The sequence below is a fragment of the Cervus elaphus genome, chromosome 29 (genome assembly GCF_910594005.1).
Source record: "Cervus elaphus chromosome 29, mCerEla1.1, whole genome shotgun sequence".
Classification (NCBI taxonomy): domain Eukaryota; kingdom Metazoa; phylum Chordata; class Mammalia; order Artiodactyla; family Cervidae; genus Cervus; species Cervus elaphus.
This window is the reverse complement of record NC_057843.1, coordinates 5,404,115-5,423,316: the sequence shown is the minus strand read 5'-3', so window position 1 is coordinate 5,423,316 and position 19,202 is coordinate 5,404,115. Positions and strand designations below refer to the sequence as shown.

Sequence of the window (19,202 nt, the reverse complement as noted above, 5' to 3'; positions counted from 1 at the left end):
GGCCTTTAAGAAACTGCATGTGTATGTATGTGTGGGTATACACATACATATGGTATCTGAATTTGACAAGAAAATTTTTAAATGGCTTCAAAGCAAAATAGACCAGCAAAATATTGGAAGGCACATTTGTATAACAAAGAATGAACATCGGCTGGGGAGGAGTAACAGCAGTAACCTGAAATTCAATATAAAATTCCTGTAAAATGAGTCCATAAGAAAGCAGAGTAAATGTCTACAGATTTGTGAAAATTTCAACTTTTTTTTTCAAATAAATGTACTCACAAATGTTCCATAAAAGAATGTAGAGGTAATACTATAGAATTCCCATCCCAAATGTCCCCTTACAAATTTATAAATCCAACATCAACTAAATGCTAAATAATAAGAACAAATAGAAAAATGTACGTCATAATAGTATGGATAAGAAACAGATTTCTGAAGTTAAGCTATTTATGCAGCTATATTACTCACTGAAGCATCAGTCCCAGTTCTGAGACACATGACAGTTATTCTAAAACCTTGATTTTCATAAAAGTGACACAAAGATTTTGTTGAAATGAAGATTCTGGTACGTCTTGGTAAAGCCTGGGGGTCTGCCAGGCTGACAAGTCTCAATGTGATCCTGATGCTGCTGGTCCAAGGACCACACTTTTTGAGGAGCGAGGAGCTATGCTTTCTGGGGAAGAGTGAACTGGATTTCATTAAGGTTGCTGATTTTGCTAAGATAGGAAGGATGGTTTCAAGCTTCCGCTTTTCTTTCTAACTAGAATATGGAAAATAATAGGTGTTTGTGAATCTCAAACACTTAGCTCCCTTCTTTTTCTGTCCAGGAAGTTTGAAACAAGCAGGCGCCAGTGTATGTGTGTGTGAGTGTGTGTGTGTGTGTGTGTATGATCGTGCACACACACACGTGCGTGTAACTATGTATGTGTGTCTGTGCACAACATCCAGGTCAAAGTAGCGCCCTGTCCCCACCCCGACCTGTGTTAAGGGAAGTGTGTCAGCAACTCTCCTGCGAGTTCCCTTAGGTTCAACTTGAATTCATATCAGGGCACCAATTTCGAGAATTCTCAGGTTCAAATACGCCCCGTCTCTGAGGCTAAGCTGCAGCTTAGTTCACACATTTCAACATTTTCCATATGGATGCCGCAAAGGTTGCCTGGAATTTGGAGATAAGCCTAGGATTAGTCTTGCTTTAAAGTTATCATGAAGCCTTGTTAGAGGCCTCAAGTTAAGTTGTTAAATGTATTTCTGAGACCTTATTAGAAAAAAAAAATTGCTAACTTTGGTGAGCTTCAGAAAGCAAAAACTGTGTTGGCTTTGAAATTTTACCTGCAGGCTTACACCTTCCCATGTTTATAGACAGTAGGCTTACATTCTGAGGCTAAAACAATACTCTGTTTACCAAGCTCACTGCAGAAAATATCTAAACCAAGAAGTGCTCACATGTTCCTTTTTTTTTTTTAAAGCATTCTGATAACTAGGTCAACTGGATAAATCCAAGCCGATTTTAAAAAATCACTTTGCAATATTTATAATGATTCTATCATTTGAAAATAGTTTATCATTTTTCTCTATTGCTATGAAGCCAGTTTTAAAGACTTCACGAGCAAAGTGACCATATTTTCTGGAGCTATGAATTTCAAGCAGTATTACGTCATGCCACTAACATGGCTACCATGTTGGATCTGTCTATTCAGGTGTAGCTATTCTACTGACCTGCAAGACATAAAAGAGAAAGCAGTAATGTTGGATTAAGTCTTGCCAAAATGTTATCACCTGTATCTAAAGGAGGTTAGAGAATACTCAGAAGAGCTGTAGGGCAAAGCTGTTAAAATGTATACTAAAAAGACCTGGAGCTAGAATGCATTTCTTAAAATAAACATGAAGTGTAATGTTTCAGAAATAATTTCCTGAAGGAGAACAAAACATCCCCTATATTTTCTTGTACTTTATAATTTGTCTAGAATACTTGATTTTTAAAGAATTGGTGGAAGAAAAAACCTTCTGATTTCTGAGTTATACCAAAAAAATCATAAAGTATAATAGCTTTTAAAAATATTCTTATAAATCATATCTAACTAATAGGCAAAGAAAACTTCTTTGTCTTTGAGGCCCTGTAAATATGAGATGCCTGGGGATATCTTCCTCCTCTTCTACTAGTAAAAACAATCCTGAACGAGTTTTGATGAACATTAAGGTCACAGACATAATTTAGGAAGATGATATGCTCTATTTATCCTCTTCATGCTGAAATTCTAAAATTTATATTTTTTCTTCAATATCTGTAAAACTACCTGCTTATTGGTAAAACTGGATTTTTTTTTTAATGTTAATGCAGTACTAATTTTTCTACCATGTTAAAAATGACTACAATTTGTCTTCATATGCCTTCTATGAAGGTAGGACTCTGATTTCACCTGGGGATGGTGGGGGGACAGATAGATGTGTGGGTGGATGGATGGACAGATGACAGAACAATTGATTGATTCAATTTTGTGCAAATGATTTGATTAAATTGAGAGGATGGCCTCACAAAAGTATGGAGAAAATTGATGCTGTTTTTCAGGATGGTATTTGGTGAGAAGTAGCCAGAACCTGAGAACAATTACTCTCCTATGGAGCACAGTTCCTTTATCAGCCATGGCGGGCTCCATCACCACCTCCCTGGATAACTCAGATGACTAAGCGTCACTTAGCTGCATTTGATAAAGAAATTTGAGACACCAAGAGGTTCATTTACCCATAGTCATACAGTTCATTGTCGGTATGAGGATTCTAACCTGTGTTTATTATGTTGATTTTCTAGACTTCCAACAATTCAGAAACTGAGTGATGCTTTTAAACACCAATATTTTATCAGATGAGATTCTGTAGTGGGAAACAAAAATTTGAAAGGAAGGTTTCTCCTGTTCCATACACCAGGGATACCCACAAACCCTAACATTCTATCAGGTGGGATTCTGTAATCTGAGACAACAATTTGAAAGAAAGGTCTCTCCTATTTCATAAGCTTTAGAATTATGATATAATATAAAATATTATTAAGGTGTTTTTATCATGTCTTTCAAAGTTTACTCTTGCACATATCATCAGACTGTGAAATGAAAAGCAATATTCCCTAAAACTTCCCCTTTTGAAAGTTTAATGATTATAAAGTAATACTTTCCACTTGATTGCTCCCAGGAATAGAATAACCAAAGGAAAGATTTACGAAAGCATTAAAATAATTGTTAGGGGAAGCACACTGACTGAAACCGCCCACCCTCTCCAGGCACCACAGTAACCATTTACATGAGTTGTTTTACGACAGGAGGTCTTGGTAAGGAACATGCAACTAATAAGCCACCACCAACCAGAAGAGTTTGGGAAAGGTCAAAAAGAGAGCCCACATGCCTGACCCCCTCCCAGAATCCTTCTTGCTGGCATCCATCTTGGCTGAACAAGGCGTGCACCACCAGGATGAACTCTGAGTCAGAATGATTGGCTAAAGACAACCCGGAAACTAATCCCACCACCATAAACCTGAGACTGGGAGCCCCGCGGCAGAGCTGTTCTCCTTACCCTACTCCTTCCCCTCCCACCACCCCTAGCTTAAAATCTCTTGCTTTATCAGCACATGTGTTCCTCGGACAATTTATTTCCAAGTGTGAGACAAGAGCCCAGTTTCAGACCCTGGAAGGGGTCCCCCTTTCTGCAACATAATTATTCTCCTTAAAAATGTCCACTAGGAAAGTTAAAATCACCACCACACTCCCAGATAACACTATTTGTGTTGTTTCACTTCACGAAAAGCAATGACATCAATCATCCTGAACACACTTCTCTTCCAGGAACATTCTATGTAGAAGGGATCGTCCATCAGAGCTGCTACTACACAGGGGTTTGAAAATCCAGACCACTTTTTTCTTCCTCTTCAAGGACTTTCCATTAGAAAGCACCTTTGAGAGATATTCAACAAAAAAATTCTCTACAAATCACTTACTGCTAGCAAGTGTCTCCTCTCTATTACCCTCAGGTCAAAATGCTGTTGTTGGACATAGTTTACCAAGACAAAGCTAATTATGCAGAAAATTCTCTGCAGATAGACTGTCTTATTTCTCTTGGTACCAGTCAACCAAAAAATACCATTTATTTGGTGATGTACCTACCATCCCAGATCTTTACTCCCTTTTTCATTCTTTTATTTAAAAGCAAAGTTTTAGCTTTAACACATGAAATGTGCATTTTTAGCCTGAGGTAATAATGACCACTTTGAAACAAGTAGCCTCAATTAAAATAAAAAAAGAAGTTTCTGTGTTATTTAAATTAATTTTAATGAATACATTTAATTTTAAGTATTTCTTAGATACTTATTTAATACATATCTACCTAAGCAATGCAAGGCAAAAGGTACTTTGAAATCAACTTGAATTACCAAGTTGGTAGTTTAGTATTTAACAGAACAACAGACAACTTTCTTTTGTCACATAAACTTCAACACATACAAATAGACCATGAATCCTGAATCAGTATTTGAAGTGAATCATTGCAGACAAAAACATTACAGAAACCTCAAAGCTAACACACCAAGTGGTTTTACTTTTATAGAATTTTTAAGTACTATGAAGAATAGTACAAATGAAATTTCCCAACCTTCAATTAATTCATCGAAACTCAAGATGCATTCTCTTCTAAGACAGGAAAAATACACAAACTTGATTACTGCCATTCTTACACACACACACAGTATAGTTAAACCAAACTCCTTCATGCAAAGAAACAGAAGGTAGATGAATACCTTTAGAAAAAGTTTCTGCCTGTCCACCAGCCAAGATAGAAAGATTTTACTTATTCTGTAGTATTAACAATTCCTGTATTTAGAGCAAATATGATTTATCAAATCCTAAACTCAAGAAACTTTCTATAATCATATTCCCCTGACTTATAAACCAAATTGTGTTCATCAGAGTAGTAAAAAACAGTAAAATGATGCTAAATTTTCTAATACTCTGCACTCCAGGCCTTTTTGCTGTTACTGTTCAGATACAATACAATAGCTAAAACCACCAAGTCAAAATATTTCCTTGTGTTACTTACCATTTCCAGTATTTATGAAATAAGAGAAGCATAGCCTGGAGAAACCATCTTGCTGGTAAACAGCAGAGCAGATCTTTTTCACAAATGGGAACAGGTTTTACAGTTCTCCTGGAACATATCACCATTCATATGTACTCACCATATTTCAGTGTTTTTTCTGAATCTGAAGATAGAACTTAAGACATTCTGCCAACACCTGTCTCATTCACAACAGAAATGCAATGTACATTTCTTTCAGATACCCCAAATGATGCCAATAACTTATTCATTTCGTTTTGCATTTGGCCAACATTTTACAAAATCACAACATCACAGCATAGACAAAACTTCATAATCACCTTTCAGATAGAATCAGCAAGAAGCCATTGCAATAATCATCTGCCTTATTTTAAAAGCCTGTAACGATTATGCAGGTGATAGCAGAATCACATAAAATGGTATCAGCAATGACTTACCTCTATCACTGAAGTCATCAACCAGGATGATTTCTGCGATCAGACTCTCCGGGGTCCGGTTGATGATGCTGTGTATGGTCCGGAGGAGGGAGGTCCAGCCTTCGTTATGGAACGGGATAATGATGCTGGTGTTTGGCAGCCTTTCCAGGTACATCTTGTGCTTACAGCTGGAGTTGGAAGAGGAAGGCAAGGCTATGTGAGATGCAAAACGGTAGTACATTTTATATTGTCATTGACCAATTATGTTACCAGACAACTGGGAAAATGAGACTTTGCCTAATGATTGCCCAGTCAGAGCTTCTACATCATTATAGCTACTCTACCCATTCTTGGGATTTATTAATGATTCCCTTTCACATCCACTCTCTCTTTTTTTTTTTGAATGCGTCAATTTCACATTTATTCAGTTACAGATAATGTGTCTCGACTCAACAAGGTTAAATAATAAGAAGCTCTGTTGGACTATAAAACCAGATAAATAGTTTATTCCAGTGATTCTTGGTCAATTTTGCCATAATTTCCTCAGCTATGCCCTCCTTTGTATATTGACTTCATCTATGCTTTTCTATACCAGTGTCTCAAAAAGAAGGTAAGAATTACACTGAAATGTCATACTCTTGTTAATATATATTTTCTCTATTGCTATCTAATAGTAATAAGGACAAATTTTATGTATTAATATCATTTCCATTGAGCACATGGTTAATGTTTGGGTGGATTTCTGGGAAGTTTTGGAAGTTTAACTTCTGTAATATTTATGCCCAAATAATCAGTTAAAGTTGGGTTATGTCTCCATGGCTGGGCAGTGTTTAAGACTCTAGGGGAGAAAGGAGACTTAAAGTGAAAGAAGTGAAAATTTAATCTTAAATAATCATATACTGATGCAACCTCATGGTTGAGACTACAGTGAGATTCAAATCATGACACTATGACTTTCCTTACAAGAACTATAGAGATCTCATATTTCTGTTATCACTGTGAAGTAATCTGAGATGCCAAATAGGAAGTAGGTTTTAACTCTGGGCATAGTTACGAGCAATTTAGTATATGTCATGGCTATGCTTTCAATATTCTTGATTTATTTAAGTAACTTATAAATAGGGCAGAAAACTGGGTCTCAAATCTCATTTAATTTTTAGTTCAGCATTGGTCATACTTGCCCAAGCTTTATGAAGGATAATGAATTCACTTGTTGGTGAAACATTTGAGTTACTTTAAAAATGATACAGAATGAACTTTTAATCAGTTATCAAAATTCAGAGATTTTCCTGATATGGACAACCTGAAGAAAAAAAGAGAGCAAAAATCTGGAAACAGACACAGTTTCTGCTTAAAAGCAAGAATATCTAATAATTTGTCTTTTGCCAGAAATGGCTACTATTTAATTTAGATGAGAAAACAAAACAAAGTATAAATTTTGAAGCATGCATAGTTTCAACCAGTATGCATAAAAACATACCAGAATATTCAAGGCATTACCTACAATATGTTTTTAGTCAATTATTTCTATACTTTATTTTACTATGATCTCAATAGGATAACTTAAATATCACTATGGGTATAAAATAGATCTTGTCTTACAGTTTCAGATGACAGAATATTAGTATAATGCAATTAAAGAAAAAAATTAACTATCCTGGACGTTACAATAAAATGACATATTTTTAGACACAAAATTAAAATATAAAAATATAAGCATTTCTTTCTATCTTGTCACTTTATTATCACTTTATTTGATCTCAGATTTTAAAAATTGTAAAAATATTTATAAAAATGGTAGATTTCAATGTTTTCAAATACAATTGAGAGAGCTAGGGAAAAAACCATCAAAATGATACCATGAAATGGGCATAAAAGCCCTATAAAATACATGCTCCTAAAAGAACCAGGGCTTCCCTGGTGGCTCAGTGGTAAAAAATCTGCCTGCAATGCAGGAGACCCATGTTTGATCTCTGGGTCTGGAAGATCGCCTGGAGGAGGGAATGGCAATCCATTCCAGTATTCTGACCTGGAGTATTCCATGGATAGAGAAGCCTGGCAGGTTAAAGTTCACGGGCTTGCAAAGAGTCAAACACAGCTGAGTGGCTTTCACAAAGGAACATGTTCCTTTTGGGGATAACATAAAATGATTTTAAAGAGCAATATATGAAGCATACATGTCAGTGATTTCCAAGAGTATAGTGAGATGGGTGCTTTCACATATAAAGCACAAAGATGGAAAAGAGTGCTAAAGGAATTCAGTGCATCTTGCCATAATTACAGAGAGTTATCCATTCAACAGGGCTTCCTTGGTGGGTCAGAGGTTAAAGCGTCTGCCTGCAATGCGGGAGACCTGGGTTCGATCCCTGGGTCAGGAAGATCCCCTGGAGAAGGAAATGGCGACCCACTCCAGTAATCTTGCCTGGAGAATCCCATGGATGGAGGAGCCTGGTAGGCTACAGTCCATGGGGTAGCAAAGAGTCGGACACGATTGAGCGACGTAACTTTCACTTTCACTTTTCATCCATTCAACAAAGCCAAAGACCTGAGACAAATGTGTTTTCCTGTATCAACATTCAGCTCAGTTCAGTTCAGTCACTCAGTCATGTGTGACTCTTTGTGACCCCATGGACTGCAGCACACCAGGTTCCCTTGTCCATCACCAACCCCGGCACTTGCTCAAAGTCATGTCCATCGAGTCAGTGATGCCATCCAACCATCGCATACTCTGTCGTCCCCCTTCTCCTCCTGTCTTGAATCTTGCCCAGCATCAGGGTCTTTTCCAGTGAGTCAGTTCTCATCAGTTTGCCAAAGAATTGGAGCTTCAGCTTCAGCATCAACCTTTCCAGTGAACACCCAGGACTGATCTCCTTCTGGATGGACTGGTTGGATCTCCTTGCAGGCCAAGGGACTCTCCAGAGTCTTTTCCAACACCACAGTTCAAGAGCATCAACTCTTTGGAGCTCACTTTTTTTATGGTCCAACTCTAATATACATACACGATTACTGGAAAAACCATAGCTTTAACTATACAGGCCTTTGTCAGTAAAGTAATGTCTCTGCTTTCTAATATTCTGTCTATGTCGGTCATAGCTTTTCTTCCAAGGAACAAGCATCTTTTAATTTCATGGCTCCAATCACCATCTGCTGTGATTTTGGAGCCCCAGATCATAAAAGCTGTCACTGTTTCCATTGTTTCCCTATCTATTTGCCATGAAGTGATGGGACCAGATGCCATGATCTTAGTTTTTTGAATGTCATACCTAACAATGCTCTGGGCATGTAACTGATATTCCCATGAGGAAAATTATTCTTTTAACATTTAGAGGAGATATTGCACACATTGCTTGCTTGTTTGTTAAATAAGAGCTGTATTCAGAGTAATACACTATAGCAGGGTTCCCAACCCCTGGGCCATGGACCAGTTCATGTTAGGACCAAGCTGCACAGCAGGAGATGAGCAGTGGGCAAGTGAAGTTTCTTCTGTATTTACAGCTGCTCCCCATTGTTTGCATGACCTTCTGAGCTCTACCTCCTCTCAGGTCAGCTGTGGCATTAGATTCTCATAGGAGCATGGACCCTACTGTCCCTGAATCATTCTAAAACTATCTCCCCCATCTCATCCATGGAAAAATTGTCTTCCACGAAACCAATCTCTGGTGCCAAAAATGTTAGGGACCACAGCCCAAAAGCAATCAGTAAGCTTTGGGATTTAAAGGTACATTTAACAGCTATATATAATCCATTCAGAAAAACAGGCAGACTTGTGAGGATGGGCAAGAAAGCCATTGCTCATAAAAGTATTTTAAGTAATTTCTACATGTGTGAGCTCAAAGTACTACCATACAAGGGATGTGAAAGTATCTTTTTGTTCATTTGTGTGTTCAGTTCACAATGATTTGCTGTTGGCTTACCCCTAGCCAGGATGCAAAGTGGAGATAAAACAATGAATGAACCCCAGTTTCTGACTTTAAGGTATTTATGTTAATAATAGGAGATACAGACTGGTAAAGACGCAAAGATTTAAAGGGGAATTGATATGTAGACGTATACAAGTATTTGAGAGTGGGGCCCCTGAATCAATTCATAAAGTACTGCAGAAATGCAAGTGAGAGTTAAAAGGGGCCTGCAAAAGACCAGCTTGAGATATATTTAGAAAAATAATTGACATGACTTAGTAACTGTCTAGGAGAAACAATTATGGAGGACCCCCACGTTTTGGACATGGTCAACTGATGTATGAAATACAGATGGATGTAAGAACACAGTGCGTGAGGGACATCTGAGTGCTCCAAGACTTGAGAGTAAAGATGAATTCAGTTTTGACCACATTAAGTTTGAAGTGTCAAAATGAAATCAAGTTGAACATGAAAACAGATCCTTTGCTCCTTGTCCTGCTTGCTCATTTCTGTTCTCCTCCAGCCTTAAAAGACCTTAATTCTTTCAATTCAGGTATATGCGAGACAGCAAAAGAGACACAGATGTAAAGAATAGACTGTTGGACTCCGTGGGAGAAGACGAGGGTGGGATGATTTGAGAGAATAGCATTGAAACATGTATATTTTCATGTTTCAATATGAAACAAATATACATTTTCATGTATAACAGATGTGAAATAGATTGCCAGTCCAGGTTCAATGCATGAGACAGGGTGCTCAGGGCTGGTACACTGGGATGACCCTGAGGAATGGGATGGGGAGGGAGGTGGGAGGGGGGTTCAGGATGGGGGACACATGTACACCCATGGTGGATTCATGTGAATGTATGGCAAAAACCACCACAATATTGTAAATTAATTAGCCTCCAATTAAAATAATTTTAAAAAGACCTTAATTCTAGGAACGAGATTCACTCAGCAACTCAGCCTAACTCCTGACTTACACTCTCCTGAATGCACACTATGTATGCCTTGTCTAACCTGCTGATTGTTTTTCTAGATAAAAAGAAGTAAAGATGAAGAGTAAAGTAGGTAAAAAATGATTAGCTCTCTACCCCAGCAGCCCCTTTAGCAATCCTGCAGGCAGATCACACAGGCAAGACAACATCAGAAGAGATGTTCACGCAATGGAGAATGATCAGAATCCAACATCGTGCTCTGATGATTCACTGAGATTCTTCCCCATTTCTCCCTTTAAAACTGGTCATGGCCAAGCAGAATCTTCCGAGTTGGTCTCTGGACAAATCCACCTTCTCCTCAGACTGCTGACTTTTCTGATTGAAGCACCTTTCCTGTCTACTCATACTTGCCTCTCAAATGATTGACTTTTGAGCAACTGAACCTGAGTTCAATAACAAACACAGTAGTGATATATGATGTAACAATTAGCTGTCTATGTATGCACATGTGTGTATGTGTATCTACCTATCATCTATGTGTCTATTACCTATAATCTATTATCTAATTATTTATCATCTATCATCCACGTATCTATCCATCTATCCACTCACCCATTTATCCATCCATCCATTCATCCATCTATCATCCCTCTATCTAATATCTATCTATCTATCTATCTATCTATCCATCTATTTAACATCTATCTAAATATCTATAGTCTAAATAAAGATCTGATTTACTAGAAGCACAAGTTGATGAGTAACAGCTCCAGCATTGATGCTAGAGCATCACCACCGTCTCTACAGCATCACCATCCTAGTTCTTGCCAAGTTGGTCTTACCATAAGTACCAGCAGACAGTCAACAGAGTGCTTTCATCTCTGATATAAGGCAGATCAAAAGTTCCGTGGCAAATGAATGCCCTAGAGCAAGTGTCAGCCAATGAAGCTGGGAAAAAAGCTGTTCTATGGTGAAGCATCTCTGAGGTGTTTTCTGTATCATCTCCACTGTTTTTCAGCAAGATGGAGCCTCAGGTGCCCACAGAGATAAGCATCGGGATGGGGATCTTTGACTGGCTGATTTCCCTTCCCTGTCTTACCTCTTCACCCTCCTTACCCAGGAATACTCTGTGATTATATCTTTAAAACTACTGCAGTCAGATTGTGTCTCAGAGTCTACTTTAGGGGAAACCAATCTGAAACAATCAGCCTGCCAGTGTAGGAGGCACAGAAGACTTGGGTTTGATCCCTGGGTCAGGAACATCCCCTGGAGGAGGAAATGGAAACTCACTAGAGTATTCTTGTCTGGAGAATTCCATGGACAGAGGAGCCTGGCAGGCTACAGTCCATGGGGTCACAAAGAGTTGGACATGACTGAGCATGCACCCAAATTACATTAAAAATAACCTTAATCTAATAAGTAGATTATTAGTAATAAAGTTACCTTCTTTATATAGATGCCTGTAATTTTTTTCAATGAGACCACACTGAAAACTCACTCCTTATGATTATTCCTCAAATATTGAAAAATCACATTTTATACATTAGACTACTGAGGTTTAAATGTGGCTTTGCCACGTGTGTGAAAATGGGTCAGTTATTTAACTTCTATAAGACTAGTTTTCTCATGTGTAACAATATACAAGCAAAAAAATTATAATTTATTCATAATTTGTGAAAGAGAATTAAATTAGGTAATCCATACAAAGCACTCAGTACAGTATTATATTGGATAATAGTTTTTTTCAGATTATATGTTGCTGTTATTGTTGCTTTTTAAAAAAATATTTTTTTTGATGTGGAAATGAGTTTGTTCTCATATTGCTTCTTTTTCATGTTTTGGTTGTTTGGCCACGAGGAATGTGGGATCTTAGTTCCCTGACCAGATGTCGAACCCACATCCCCTACATTGGAAGGTGAAGTCTTAACCACTGGATCATCTGGGAAGTCCACCGTTGCCTTAACAGTTGTTATTTTATCTGTCAAGTCCTCTGTGAAAGATGCTAGGAAACAAGGAGAGACAGGAACTGCGTGAAAGAAAGTAAGAGACACATGATAAAAAAGATGAATAAATTAGTTTCCTCCCTTAAGGATTCACAGACCAGTGGACAGATACATAAAATGATTAGGCTCAAATGAGACAAGGGACATAATAGACGGCACGCAGGCACGGAAGAGCCTGCGGGAAGTATGACTAACTTTGTCTGAAAGAATTAGGGATGTCTTTATAGACGAGCCTGTATGTGGAAAACAGATCATGGAGGATCTTGAAAGTGATTCTAAGAAATCTGGACATTAGCCTGCAGTCAATGTTAAGTACTTCTCATACTGTTAATGATGAGGAAGACAGGATAGTGTTTATAATTCCTCTGACATGTGGGTAAATGATGCACCGAGACAGCAAAGATGAAAGGAAGAAAGTTTAGAGATTGTAATAGCTTGGGCAAAAATAATGAGGGTGGTGATCTGATTTTTACTCTAAGGAAAGCCAGCCTGTTTGTGGTGGTGCCTGAACTGATTAAATCATATTTAGTCCTTCCAGCATTTAAGCTGCTCCAAAGGAAATTGAATTCATTCTCAAAGTCAGCTCTTGCATTGGCCAAGCTATTGTTCAGATGACCGCTTCTCATTATTACTAGACATATTGAAGCATATCCAGGATTTTATTAAGAATCTGCAACCTGTGTGTTTTAGATTTAACTTCAAGTCAAACTGGGAATGGGAAATTTATGAAATGAGAAGACAATGTGGCAATATGGAACTGTGTTGAAGAAATAAGTAAAATTAAGTCAGACACAATTTATATGTTTATGGACAGGTAGCAAATTTAGATAAAGAAATAGGGATAATTTAAAATTGTTGTATTAAGTTTATAGGACTACCGGTGAAAATGCCTGTCATTATTGCATTTAATATTGTTGTATTATTTTAAAATAAGCCTTTTCATAAAATTAACTTGGAGAGTAATAATGGCTCAGAAATGAGGACATCTTTTTAAGTAACACTTCATCTAAGTGAATGGAAAAACAAATCTTTAAATTTAAATGGACCAAAGAGACAAAAGAAATAAATGCTTAAGCTACTTGTAAGAAATGACAAATCTTAAATGCATTTTTAAAAGTTGATTAAAAACCCAATTAGTCTGTAAACCGTTCACAGTAATGAAAATAAAACTGAATAGAATATTTCTCACACCATTCTGTTTCCGCAAACAAAGCATATGTGTTTTCTGATATTCACTATTGGCATTTAATAACAGAGCAATTTAAAGATATATTTAACAACATTGTTTATTATAAACATACTTAACCACCATTCTTTTATAATTACATTAATTTATCTTTACAATTTCACTGGTTTCACAAAAAGCAGTTCTTTAAAAAATAGGAATAAACCATTTTTTAAAAAGAATTAGAGATATGTGATTTAAGTACCTGACTTATTTGTGATTATTTTTTGTCTGAAAGAGATATTTTATTGTCCATGCAACAATATCAACCTTTATACTGTGAGTGTTTAGGTAAATGTGCATTTAAGGTACTCAAAGCTTTCATATTTTCCTCACCATCATCTAAACACACTTTCTCATGCCTAAGGCTGAATATTTAGTTTTGGACACAACGGCAAAACCGTTGGACAAAACGGCAAAAAAAAATTTTATAGATTCAGACACTCAGACTGCAAGATTTGAGTAGAACATTTGAGTGAAAGCATTTGAACATTTTACTCCTTAGATCATTCCATTAGCTTATTTAAAGTTATTATTTTATTGGATTTTTTCTATTTATATTAAGTAGATCAGTCAGGATGTTATGTTATGGTATGGTATGGTATGGTATGGTATGGTAATAAATAACTCCCAATCCCAATGGCTCAGAAAAATGAACATTCTGTCTCTGTGTCTCCTGCCTATTTATCGCTAGTTGGCTAGAGAGTCTCTGCCTGAGGTCACTGCACCACACAATGTTTTAACCATTGTCAATCACTGTGCCAGAGGTTAGTTAGAACAGTGGTGGGTCTCAAGCTGAATATTAAATGGTCTGTCTCTAAAATGACAGTTCCTTCTGCTTACAAATCACTGGCCAGCACTAGTCACATGGCAGGAGGGCCCAAGAAGTGCAATTTTATAGACAGTGCAGAAGAATTACAGCCAGAAATACTTGGAATAAACATGACCATCCTAGTCTTCTGCCTTCTTTAAAATAAAAAAGGAAATAGGAAAATGGAAACTACCTGTTATATTACATTACATGGAAACATTAAAGAGATTCAATTTCCTCACAGACCAAAAAAGAAAGATATGATCATATATATTTAAGGTTTCCCATCTTCAGAAGCATAGTTGCAATCTCATTTTTAGAACTGCAACCACACTTAAGGTATCATCAAGTTTAGTCCTTCATTTAATTGAAATTTGAGACATTTAGAGTTTTAGAGAGTTAAACAAAAATTATTTTAACAATCAAACAGGTAAAACAGTGTACTGGGTGAAGAGTGATAAAATTATGGGGCACTTGACACAAAGAGTTTAAAAATTTTTGAAAGATATTTATAACTCACATAGCTAGGGAGCAGAGAGCAAAGAAATGGAATCCAACACTCTTCAGTTCTGATTACATAATATTTTGGACATGCCATTCTATGATTGGCTTGTTAAGACATCTTTATATTAATCCAATCCATTAAATTATATAAATACTGTAATATTTTAAAGTGAGGTAGGCAATTACGCCACTAGATCAAACATTTTTGTGAAATATGTAATCTATTATCCCACAAATACCTCTGGAAGTAAGCCATTTAATAATATATATAAAGAAATACCTATGACAAAAATTTATGACAAATTATCATTTGAATACAGACTCTAAGAAGGCCTGGACAACTGAACCAGTGGGCTATCTGGACCACTAGATTACACTAGTAGGGGAAGGAAAGAAGTAGACATTGTGTCCCCTATATCTAATATTTCTCTATTAGTTTTGTATATTTTAATAAAGACAGAGAGCTTTGCAACTTCCAGATAATATTATTTCTGGCTAAGGTTATCAGTGGGATTTCTCCTTTTAACCAAGATGGAGTAACATAGGGGGCTTCCCAGGTGGTTCAGTGGTAAAGAATTCACCTGACAACGCAGGAGATGCAGGGGACCAGCGTTTCATCCCTGAGTCTGCAAGATCCCCCGGAACAGGAAATAGTAACTCACTCCAGTGTTCCTGCTTGGGAAATTCCACTTACAAAGGAAACCTGGTGGGCCACAGTCCATGGGGTTGCAAAGAGTTGGATGTGACTGAGTACAAGCACAATGTAGTAACACAGATGTCCTATTCTTCCACTTGACCACCTAAACAACTATGTTAAAAATATGAAACAATGGTTTTCAAGATATTGGCAAAAAACATAGAAATTCTTCAGGAAGAGGAAGCAAACATGTCCTTGTGCTTATACTCTAGAGTGAAATTCTAGGCAGAAGTTAGGAGAAACTCAGGTCTACCCAAGTGATCTCCCTAAGTGGTAGAAATTTCTGAAGCCAGGAATCTAGAGTTATCGAGGTATGTAAGAATTTGCAGGAAAGAACGGTATAGAAAGAAAACCTAGGCAATCTACAGAGTCCCCTTGAATCTTCAGCAGAGTATAAATCGGCACATGTGTGTAAAGATATAATCTTGAACTGAGGGATGAACCACCAGAAAAGACTAAAGGGATCAGCAACTCATATAGGGCATGAAATAATTCTTGTTCTCAGCGGGCATGAAATAATTCTTGTTCTCAGCAGGCATGATGAAAAAACTTGTATCTCAAGGAGAATTGCATAGAGTATTGGAAAAAGGGTTAAAAAGGATGGAGAATTAGTCCTAAAAACAGTTCCAGTTCAAAGAAACCTTCAGAGCTATACTTAGCAGTATCAAACTGTTTCTAAGTAACTACATTGTATCACAGGGAAAAGGCTCAGTTACACTTATAGGAATATCAAAATATTTTACACCCTAAAAAATAAAATTCAAACATCTGACAACCAATAAAAACTACAAACCATTCAAAGAAGCAAGAAAACAGGAACCGAAAATGAAGCAGAAAATCACTAAGTGAAATTGACACAAATATTAAGGATGTTAGAATAGGCAATGATATTAAACTTGTTATTACAACTGTTTTCCAAACATTCAAGAGGACAAAGGAATACTTGAACATACTGAAAGACACAGAAGAAGTTAAAAATAACCAAACATAACTTCTAGAGATTAAAACTACAGTATCTGAGATGCAAACTACACTAGATAAAATTTAAGGCAGATTAGATATTGTGGATGAACAAATCCCTAAACTTGAAGACATGGAAAGAGGACTGTCCAAAATGAACAAAACAGGATAAAAGAAAGTCTTAACAGAAAATGAACAGAGCATCAGTAGTGTGGAAAACTTCAAAAGGCCTAATATGTGTCTAATTAAAGTATCAACAAGAGAAGGTAAAGGAGACAGAGAAAGTATTTGAAGACAGATTTGAAAGTTTTTGAGATTTAATGAAAATGTGGAGCACTAAGCTTCAAAAAGGTACATGTAATCTGGGCACAAGAAACATGAAGAAAGTCACATTAACATCTCTCATAATTCAGCTTTTAAAAGCACTGATAAAGACACAATCTTGAAAGCAACCAGAGAGACACAGAAGTAGAGAACAAACTTATTGATACAAAATGGAGAAGGGAAAGGGGGGTGAATTAAGAGCTTGGGAGGGATATGGGAGGGGGGTTCAGGATGGGGAACACATGTAAATCCATGGCTGATTCATGTCAATGAATGGCAAAAACCACTACAATATTGTAAAGTAATTAGCCTCCAACTTATAAAAATAAATGAAAAAAAAAAGAGCTTGGAATTGACACACACACACACACAAACACACGTGCACATGCATGTGCACACATGCACACACACATCCACACACGCACACACCCCCCCACATGCACACCCCACACACATGTGCACACACACATGCACGCACATGCATACACACACACACAGAGTATTGACACCACGCATAAAACAGGTAACCGATGAAACCTGTGTAGCACAGTGAGCTCTGCCCAGCGCTCTGAAGTGACCTGAGTGGGAAGGGAATCCAGAAAGCATGGGAGGCGGGTATATGTTCACATGTAGCTGATTCAGCTGTCTTTGCAGTAGGAACTAACACAATACTGTAAAGCAACGATAGCCCAATAGAAATTAAATTAAAAAAAAATAAATAACAGCAACCAAAGGGGGTTAAAAAAGATACGTAAGTGTGGGGGGAAACCCGTAAGAGTGACCGCAGACTTCTTGTTAAAAATAATTCAAGATAGAAAGATAGTGGGGGGGGTGCACTTTGAGTACAGAAAAGATAATTTAAAATGAGGAAAAAAACAATCTAGTTTTCTTTAGTCAATGAAAATACATTAAAAAAAAACAAAGGTAAAATAAAATTTTTTCAAACATACAAATATTGAATTAGGTTTGGGCTTCCCTTGTGGCTCAGCAGGTAAAGAATCTGTCTGCAATGCAGGAGACCTGGGTTGGGAAGATCCCCTGGAGAAAAGACTACTCACTCCAGTAATCTGGCCTGGAGAATCCAAGGACTGTATAGTCCATGGGGTCGCAAAGAGTCAGACAGGACTGAGCAACTTTCACTTTCACTACATATATAAGGAGACCTCCACAAAAGTAAACATTGCAGGAAGCTCTTTAGAACAACAACAACCACAACAACAATAAGTGGAAATCTATATCTAGACAAAGCTAAAATAATTAATAGCAATATAAACAAATTTTGTGGGCACCTTTACAGGGGCCACCACATGGCACCAACTCTTATACTAAGTAGCTCTGTTGCACAAGTTCTATGTCAGCAAATGCAACTAAGAGAGCCAGGGCTCGCTTCCCAACAATGCCCACAGAAAGGGAGGCCAGCAGTGCTGGACTCGTCACCCTGATACAGCTCAAGTGTATGGCAGAGGTTCCAAGACAGACCAGTTTCCTCCTAAGGAACAAGATAAGTAAGTTACTTTTATTTAACATCATTCCACTACTTCTCCTCAAGGAGATTAGGCCAGATAATGAAACGAAAGGCATTCAAACAGGAAGGAAAGAATTAAAACTATTTCTACATGCATATGACATGACATTATATATTCTAAACAATACACACATGCAAACATACACTTGCATAAACATACATGAAAACAAATTAAAACAATCTCAGTAAAGTTACAGAATACAAGCTCAAAATACAAAATCAAATATACTTCTACAGATCAGCAATAAATAGGTTAAAATAAAAGTAAGACAACTGTGCTATTTACAATACCATGAAGAAGAATAAATTACTTAGGAAAACACTTAACAAAACAAGTTCAAACATATGCTGAAAACTGCAAATATTTATTGAAAGAAATTAGAGAGCCGTCTAAATAAATGGGACCATATCCCAGGATTTGGATCAGAAAACAATATCAAGATGGCAATATTCCCCAATGTACAGATTCAACACAATTCACATAAAAATCCTAGGTGTCTTTTTTTTGTGACAAATGGATTCTAAAATTCATTTGGTTATACTGTAATCTTGCTTATTTAACTTATATGCAGAGCATGTCGTCTGAAATGCTGGGCTGGTTGAATCATAAGCTGGAATCAAGATTGCTGGGGGAAACCTCAGATATGCAGATGATCCCACTATAATGGCAGAAAGTGAAGAGGCACTAAAGTCTCTTGAGGAGAGTGACAGAGGAGGGTGAAAAAACTGACTTAAAACTCAACTTTCAAAAAACTAAGATCATGGCATCTGGTCCCATCACTTCATGGCAAATAGCTGGGGAAG

General features: G+C 37.1%; 1 protein-coding gene across 1 annotated transcript in view; it reads right to left on the bottom strand.

Annotated features, from left to right (window-relative positions):
* The window catches only part of GALNTL6 (polypeptide N-acetylgalactosaminyltransferase like 6), a 1,387,945-nt gene that overhangs the window by 770,084 nt on the left and 598,659 nt on the right, over window positions 1-19,202 (bottom strand). The window contains exon 4 of the mRNA XM_043891291.1: window positions 5,535-5,701. Within this exon, the coding sequence (XP_043747226.1) occupies window positions 5,535-5,701 (167 nt within the window). The remainder of the gene's footprint in view (window positions 1-5,534; window positions 5,702-19,202) is intronic.